Below are 9,471 nucleotides of genomic sequence, written 5' to 3'. Positions count from 1 at the left end.
CATAAAAAGGAGTAAAATATTTTTTCAATAATAAAATAATATTAATTACTTTGCATCATTAGATTATACAATTTTTATCGAATATTTCTAATTTTTACAATAAAAATACACCATTTATTTCTTCTTTTTTTTTTCATCTTTTATTATCTATTCTATTTATTACTCTTTATCTTCTTTCTTTTTATATTCTCTATTCTACTTTTATTCTTTCTTCATCTTCATCTACTTCTTACTTTCTTTTTATTCTTTTATATCTTTCTCTTCTTTTTTTCTATTATTTGCTTTTTCGTTGTCGTATTCAATCATTAAACATATTTTTGTTTTTAATTTATTTCTTCATTATTTAGAGTGTTGATGTGTTATTTTTCTTTTGTTCAACAGTATATATCTTCTACCAACTTCATATGTCTGTGTTTTATTTTTTTTCACTTCTTGTTTATTGATTCTTAAGAAAAGATACTTTATTCTGTATTTTCACATATTCTATATCTAATTTCTCATCTGTATGTTATTCTGTTGTTTCTTTTCATTTATTTTCATTTGTTTGTTGTTCTTTTCTTCTTAATTCTTTATCTTCTGTTTGTATTTTCTTCTCCATCATTTTGTTATTCATTTTCTCATTTTCACTTCTTCTATATTATTTATTGTTTTTTCATATAGATTTCATCATCACTCATATTTCTTCTCCTATTTATCTATTATCTTTTCATTTGTTTTTTTTTTTTTGATGAATTATTTTACTTTGTTTTTCATTCTTTTCTTTTATTTCTTTATGAATATAATAGTACATTTCTTCTGCATTATAAAATCATATCTCTAAAAACCACCAAATATCATTTTATTCTTTGTTTTGTGGTTTGTTTCATTCTTAATTATATTCAAAACATCATTACATTGACTTTTTTATTCTTTGTTATATTCATCAATTTGTTCATTTATTATCTTTCTGCTTCTTATATTTCACTTCTATTATGAACATTACCATCTTGTATTTCTATTCTCAATATAACATATTTCTTTATTCTCTAGTTTTGTATTTACTTCTTTCAAAGCATTCTTTTCACTCTGAATTTACCATTTGTACTTTCCGTCGTTTGTTCTTCAGTTGTTAAATAATTGAATTTGTTTCATTATTCGTTTTCTACTTTAACTGTATGAGTTTGATTATTGAATCATTCATTTAAATCGATAAAATGAGTTTAAGTAATATATTAATAAATTTACAAATGAAAATAACAGCTAAACACAAGACAAGTTCCAAAGAAAGGTATATAAATAAAGTATAAAGAATAAAACATTCTATTGATCGCTAATTAAAAATATAAAAACAGAGAGTTACTTTTTTTCAGCTATGCCACCAAAAAAACTATATTCTAATGTAACTGTTTTGTATAATAATCAACTGTAATACCAAATCTTATGTAAAGCAACTATTTTAAATTTTTTAGAAATAATTATTTTATGAGTAAGTACGTTATGCTTTTCTTATTTAAAAAGTCTGTTTTAATGTTATCATATTACATTCTAATTATATTGAGAAAAAGGAATTAATAAAAGTCGTTTGAATCTAATAATAAAATAAGCGTTTAAATGTCAACCCGTTCTATAAATGAATTTTGTTACATTCTTAAAACTCAAAAAAAAATTTATAATTCATATCCTTCTTTATATTATATAATTAATGAAAGCTGAACAATAATATTATTCTGTTGTTTGGTTAGAGGATTGTTGATTACATACGTATTTACTATGAAAGTTGAATTCATAAGATATTGTTCAATAAATTGATTTAATTGGTCTTCGTTCATAATTTTAAATACACCAATCAATTTTTTCTGTTAGTTAATAAAAACAGTATCTTTTATCATAACGAATATTAAACAACAAACATTTAATTGATGAGAAAGTTGATAGATTGTTGTATGTTTAGAATTTAATTCTTCTAAATATAAACTGAAATGACCTTGTTGAATAAAAAGATCATTTTCTTTTTCACATTCTAATTTATATTTAGAAAATTGAACTGATTTCCAACAGCATTCTTTTTGACTAATCTGGTTTAATTGATTAATCAATTCTTCGTTTTGTGTCATTTCTTCTAAACTTCTTTTTGTCGATATTTCATTCATTTCTTTTTTTCTTTTTCTTTGTTCATTTTCGTTGAGTACTTCTTCAGTTTGAGTGGGTATTAGTAATTCTTCTAATTTAATCTCTTTTTCTGAATCATTCTGTTTTTTAAATTCTTTAGTTTGTGAGAGATTTGGTGATTCTATTTTAATAGAATTGGTGTTAAAATTATTATTAATAGGAACAACAGGAGTAGAAGAATAAAACACCTCTTGACTACTAATAGAATCATTTTTATTATTCATTTTATCATATAACCATTTCCTTTTAGTTTCAATTGGTTTTTCTTTCCATTCTTCACTGTCTACTTTTGGTGGAAATAACAACTTCATCTTAATTTCACTACTTCTTTTCTTTTTTATTTTATCTTTAACAGTTTCTTGTTCTTTTATTATTTTATCTTGAGAATTATACTCTTTTACATCTGATGACTCTTGAGTAAGTAATGATGAAATTGTTATTGATGTCTCAGTATTTCTTGATTGAGTTCTTTCAGTACTTTGAGCGAATTTACCTGAACCATTTTCTTCGTTATTTTCTTTAGTTTTATCATCGTTGGATATTTGTTGGTCTAACTCATTAATTATTGAGTCTATATCAGATTGATGTATTTGTGAAGAATGACAATTATTATCATTATTTTCTTCTTCTAAGTCAATACTAACTTCATTTGAATCTATTAATGTATTTTTGTTTTTAGAAGGCATAACAACAACGTTATCTGTTAATTGGTTGAATTTTTGTTTATTAGATAAACAACAGTCTTGTTCTGTGACATTAACATTAGAAACATTTAATGAAGGAATGAATAGCTCCTTATCAACACTTTTTTTACTTAATATAGACTTACTTAATTCATTTTCATCAGTTGTTAATAAAAAGTCATCTTTGGGTTGTAAAAGTATTTCATCTAATTTTTTTTTAATAATGTCTTCTCCCTGTGAGTCATTACATTGTGACTTCATTTCATAAATTAATTCTGGTTCATTAGACATTCTTGTGATTAACTCAGAGCCAAATTGATGATTAACAGCAAAAGCATTTTTAATAATTTCAACTTTCTTACGAGAAACTTGAGGATCATTTACTACTAAGGTTTCCATATATCCATTTGGTAAGTCTATACCAATTTCTGAAGTAGACTTGAAAAGAAACTCTCCATTTATTACTTTAACCCAAGTATTTTCATTAGCTCGTATTTCTTCTTTATATTCGAGATAATATAAATCACCAATTCCAATCATTTGATCTAATCCTTGAAGATATTCATGTTTGTCTGACATATAACGATTAATAACTGCTTCATTATAACCTATAAAAAAAGAAACATATTTCTTTCCATTTATTTCTTTAACAGGAAATAAAACATATCCAATAAAATCATAGAAATAACCTTGCACCCTCCATTTATGAACAACTGAAATACTAATTTCATTAATTTCTCCTTTTCCTGATAAATAATTAATATTTGAACAAAAAGAACGATCTGTAGGATTCATATTACCACAATAATTACCCGAACCTCCTGGAAAAAAAACATACTTTAAAGAGTCATGATATATCCATATTTGAGTTAGAGAAATTAATGGGTTAGAAAAATCAACTAATTCTAATACTATTTGATGTGGATTTTCTTGTGAAACCATATAAGAACAAGCAGCAGGGTTAACAATAACTATTTTATCATGAGGAACACATATGTCTTCTTCTAAAGCTCGACAAGATAAACTAGTAACATCTGGATTAAATAAATTTGGTAAAAACTTTAAAACAAGACTATATGTTCCATTTCCAAGTGTGACAAAAGCAGGTTTGTTTGTATGGTGAATGTATGATATAATTTCACCAGAAATACAAAATAAGTGAAGAGTTTGTTGTTGATATTTTGAAGGAATTTCTGATATTTGAATAAATGAAAGTAAATCACATTTAGGAGATAATAAAGGGGTATTAATCTTTTGAGTTGTTGATTGACGTTTCTTATTTTTCTTTCGAAAAGGTGGTGCGAGATTGTTTTCCATTAATTTATTTCACACTAACTTTTTGTTTTTCAGATAAATTTAACTTTTCATTCAAAAATAAAAAAGAAAAAATCAAAAATTTAATTATGAAAAACAAAAAATATTAACATTTCTTAAATTTATGGGATTAAAAAGAGAAAAAATCTTGTCAATCTCTTTCAATCTCATATTATTATTATGTCCCAACAAGTTGAAGATAGTTTTCCACGTAAAATATTAAAAATTGCAGCTGCACAAATTGCAATGAGTGCTGGATATACTGATGCTAAAGAATCAGCACTTGAGACAATTGCTGACGTCATGGAAATGTATATCCAAGAAATAGGTAAAAAAACACATCAAATAAGTGAGCATAATGGAAGAACTGAATCAAGTTTTATTGATTTATTATTTGCAATGGAACAACTTGGAATTGATATCTTCAGCTTTGGTGATTATGTAACAAAAGAAGACAAGTTATTCATTGATGGAATTCCTGAATTTCCTGTAATCAAAGCAACAGATGAAATTCCAATTGAGAAACAACATAACGAAGAAAAGCCATATATTCCTGGGTTTTTACCTCCTTTACCTGATGCAAGAACATACAAAAATACTCCAATTTATCAAAAAAGACATACAGATGGTATTTCATTGAGAAAAGAAGAACTTAAAGTTCGTCATCTCAATGAAGATGCTTTGATTAATTTGAAAAACAAAATTAATGGTGAAATGAAAGTAAATTATGAAAATGGAATGGAAGAGGAACAACAAATTAAATAATTTTATTATTTATATAACTTCTTTCATTATGTTAAATATTCTAAATTATTGTAATACAATAAACCTACTTATTTCGAACAACTATTTTTTCTAATTCTAATGAAGAAGAATAGATAAATATTTTAGAGCTTTAATTAAAAAATGAAAGTGTTTTTTATGATTTTGAATTATTGTTGGTTTGAGTATTTATTTTATTGTCACTTTTATTTTATTAAATTATTGCAGAAACATCATGGTGTATAATTTATATTACTTTTTTTGTAAAGATATTGACAATAGCAAACAATTAATAAAATAACAGTTTATATAAGATAGGTCATATTACCATTTAGTCAAATAGTAATACAAATTCTTGAACAGTCAATCTTTTTATGCTAACAAATAGGAAAATTAAATAACTGTATTATCAAATAATTTATTTCGTAGTTATATTATTATTTTTTTTATTTTTATGAGATATTCCTTAAAATAATATTTAAATATAATATAACTACTACCTTTTTACATTATATCTGAATTGGTAATTCTTTTCATTGTTCTTCCATAGTATTTTTAGAGATTCTTTAGAGATTATGATGATAAACTTCAAGATATTCTTTTTATTATTTTATTTTCATAAGACTAAAATATTTATATCTTTGTCTTTATTTAAGACTTCTTTTTATTTAATTCTATAAAAAAAACTTCTTTATGAAAAACACCCTATTGAAAAGGAGTAGAGTGATAAAAGTTGATAGACATTAAGTCTAATAATTAATTATCCAAAGTACTTAGTTAAATGAGACTTGATTTGTTAATAATATTTATAATTGTAGTATGGCATAATAATTTAACTAAAAAAAACAAATAATTATTACTGAGATAATAATGATTATTTTCTTCTTTAAGTAATTTGATATTAAGCAATTATTGTAAATCTTTTTCATAACAAATTTAATTTTTTTTTCATTAACATTATTTTGTTAATTATTTTAATAAATAAAACTTTTGATGCATTCTCTACAACTTTCAATAGTTTATTTCTGAGTTTCAATTCATTTGTTTAAAAAAAAATTAACTTAAACAATAACACATTGACGTTTTTCTAGTTTAACTGGTTTTTCATCCACATCAAAATGAATAAATTTTTTTACTGTTAAATCAATGATAATGTCCATAGTTTCTTTTACACCTTCTCCTGTTTTTGAAGAAACTTCAAAATATTGATTAAATGAATGTTTGAAAGTGAATGTCCTTCGTTGTTCTACAGGAATATCCATTTTTCCAAGGTCAGTTTTTGTTTGAATAATAAACCATAGTTTATCGTCTGTAATAAATCTATCAACATACATCATCCATTTTTGCATTTCTTCCATTCCTACATCTGATGGAAATAAAAAAATTATTGCATTGGCTTTCCTAAAAATTGATACTGTCTCATCTTCGTTATATTCACTTTGTCTAAATTCATGCAATTTAATTTCAACTTTTTCTCCATTCATTTCAAAATCTTTTAATCTCTTTTTGTATTAATAATCTCTTTTAGTTTTTAAAAATTTAATTTCTTTCAAATACTAAAAACAAACAGATTCTTCATGATCTAATTTTGAATCAAAATAAATATCATTAATATACCTTGTAATTAATGATGTTTTACCACAATCTTTTTCTCCTACAAAAAGAATATTAACTCCTTTTCCAAATTTGAATAATTTTCTGTTGATCATTGGTTCTTGATATTAAGTTCTTTTCATCAACTCTTTTCAATTTTTCAATTTTTATCTTTTTTTTAATGAAAAAAAAGCATCTAAAACGTATTTATAATTTCTTAGTTTAAATAAAATACGGAAGTAATATTTACTTAAAATAAGTTCTCTTCAAAGTGCATCTTAACTATTCTATTTTTTTCATACAATCGATAAGTGAATGTTCGTTTGATAATTAATAATTGTAAAAAGTTTTTAGTAGAATTATTTTCAAATTCTATTTATGTAAAACAACAGAATAAATAAATAATAAAATTAGGAATAATTTAAAAACAAAAGAATGTGCCAAAAATTAAAACATAATACAAAAAATTAAGAAAAAATATATCTCTATTGACTCAAATATTACTCACTCCCCTTCTTTTATTTTTTTTATTTTACACATAACTATTAAATAAATAACAACGCAAATATCATAATAAGAAATGTTGATAGATCATGGAATTATAAATAAAACATTCATTTATTTATTTCTATTTCCTCTTTGTTTGTACTTATTTTTCATTGAAATTTCATTCCCCATTAGAATCTAAATATATTAATGACAATATAAATGAGGTTACAAATGAATTAATTCATCTAACTATTTTTGGTAAAAGTATTTTTTCATGTTAAAGTTAAACAATAATTGTTTATGAAAAGAGATTTTTTAAACAATAAAATGGAAATTATATGCAGTTCAGAATAAATAATATGAAAAATACACGATCAAGAAATAGAGATTAATAAAATAAAGAATGTATAAAACAAATAACATTCATTTTATTAATTAATTTTAATAATATAATTCAACTACAATGAATCCTTTGTAATGAAAATAAATGAATCAATTATCATATTCTCAATTGAAAGAATTAATTTAATGTTTTTATAATATATGTACTAATGTATGATATAAAATGATTTTATTTCAATTACAACAATTGAAAAATAGTAGAAATCCATTCAATTAAATGGAAATAAAATAAATAGAAATGACTGTGTCATAATTAAATCGAAAGATAATTAGTATTTATAATGCTTTATAATTAAAACAAACAAAACATTAATAAATAAGTAAATTAATGTATTATGCATCACATTCAATATCATTTATTATATTAGGTGTTAGTTTAAAACATTATACTAATACAATGAAATACTTTTAATTAAATAATCAATTATATAAAAATAATGAATGAAATATAAACATATATTACAAGAAATAAATTTAAAAATAATGAACATAAAATAGAAAATAAAATGAATGAATATGTTATTACTCTCATTGTCATTTATTCTCTTTTATTTTTATTTCTCATTTTATTCTTTACATTTGTTTATATTATCATTTTTATGTTGTGAAATAAATCTTGTTTATTTGATTTATGTTTATTTCTTATTATATTAGATACTTTAAAAATAGTATTTCTAGAATACTACCAATTTTCATATCTAATTTCTTGTAATACTGTTTACCAATCATTATAAAATGTTTTGGCTATTTTATATTACATTTGTGCTTGAGTATTTTCTTTCTTCTTTTTGAGTTTAAATACAATTTTTTAATCATTGTAATCATTCTTTCACTATTTTATTATTATATTTCTGTATTATAATATTTCTGTTTTAATTCTTATTTATCATTTCGTTAAAGATTCTTTCTATTTCTATTTTATTTGTTTATTCTTTGTTTATTTATTATTGTTACTTCCTCAATACTTATTTGGATTAAAACTCTTTTGTTCTTTAATTAAATAATATTGATTGGTTATTTGTTACTGTGCAATTAATAATATTATCTTTATATTCTTATTGGTTTCTTTCATTATCTTCATCAATATTCATGAATAACAATTAATAAAAGAAAAGAATGAATATAAAATAAAATTACAATGATAAATAGATAATAATATAATGAATGTGAATATAATTTAAAAGAATTTAAGAATAATTATAAATTCAATAAGTCTTCTTATATTCATTATATTTCATTATTTATCTTGTTTATAATTTAATTTGATTATCAATTATTTATTCATTCTATTTGTTACTTCTTGTTTTTCTTATTCATTTTATCATCATTGATTTAATTAAACAAAAGAAGAAGTAAATTATTTAAATATTGATTATTGAATGGAAATGAGATGGAAATTGATGATGAATATAGTAAATAAGAGATTACTTCATCATTCAAAACCTTTCAACATTTGAGTAGTACAAATTATGGATAATACAAGTAAATGCTCCAAAGAACTTGTCTAAAATAAATACTTTGGTATTACTGTCATTTGTATTGAATATCCTCCGTATTGATACTCAACTTTCTTCACTCTTATTTAGCATTTTCTTCCATTCTTCCTTTAAATCCTCACATCACCACATAATATCAAATCAATACAAAAAATAAGAAACAAACTCAGATATAATTAAACTTAAATATTAAAACACAAATAACAATCAATAATAAAATCTGAAACAAAAATAAAAATAAAGTAATATAAAAATAGAATAATTAACATACAAACAATGAAATTTGAATGATAATAATATTAAATGGTTTAATTGAATAAAGAATAAGTAATTTAAGAATGTTTATAGAATTAAAAGTATAAAAATAAATATAGAATGAATAATAAGAATATAAAGATATGGACAGTAAAAATAAATAATGATAATTATTTATGTATTTAAGTCTTTTATTTTAAAAGTCATGATACTAAATTTGTTAGTTATTTCTTCTTTATGATTAGTATTATCTATTTTTTTCTTGAAGTGTTTTCTTCTTATTTTATTGTTTATTTTTTCTTCATCATTATATATTTATTGTTTATAAT

At 22.1% G+C, this 9,471-nt stretch overlaps 3 protein-coding genes across 3 annotated transcripts; 1 reads left to right on the top strand and 2 right to left on the bottom strand.

Annotated features, from left to right (window-relative positions):
* Nucleotides 1-1,838: 1,838 nt before the first annotated feature.
* On the bottom strand, nucleotides 1,839-4,148 carry EHI_184690 (uncharacterized protein; the record flags this gene model as incomplete). The annotated part of the gene is made up of 1 exon (XM_651220.1): nucleotides 1,839-4,148. One exon carries the CDS (start codon nucleotides 4,146-4,148, stop codon nucleotides 1,839-1,841), a length of 2,310 nt encoding a protein of 769 aa, XP_656312.1.
* A 177-nt stretch (nucleotides 4,149-4,325) lies between these two features.
* EHI_184680 (uncharacterized protein) lies at nucleotides 4,326-4,910 on the top strand (the record flags this gene model as incomplete). Its single annotated transcript, XM_651219.1, has 1 exon — nucleotides 4,326-4,910. The coding sequence occupies one exon, from the start codon at nucleotides 4,326-4,328 to the stop codon at nucleotides 4,908-4,910; it is 585 nt and encodes a 194-aa protein (XP_656311.1).
* Nucleotides 4,911-5,968: 1,058 nt separating this feature from the next.
* On the bottom strand, nucleotides 5,969-6,616 carry EHI_184670 (GTP-binding protein EhRabX29, putative; the record flags this gene model as incomplete). Its single annotated transcript, XM_651218.1, has 2 exons — nucleotides 5,969-6,409; nucleotides 6,476-6,616. The coding sequence occupies 2 exons, from the start codon at nucleotides 6,614-6,616 to the stop codon at nucleotides 5,969-5,971; spliced, it is 582 nt and encodes a 193-aa protein (XP_656310.1).
* Between the last annotated feature and the right edge of the window lie 2,855 nt (nucleotides 6,617-9,471).

This window comes from Entamoeba histolytica, genomic scaffold, assembly GCF_000208925.1.
Source record: "Entamoeba histolytica HM-1:IMSS scf_1104750519097 genomic scaffold, whole genome shotgun sequence".
Taxonomy (NCBI): Eukaryota; Evosea; order Mastigamoebida; family Endamoebidae; genus Entamoeba; species Entamoeba histolytica.
The sequence above is the reverse complement of the archived record's forward strand: the minus strand, read 5'-3'. Positions and strand labels throughout refer to the sequence as shown.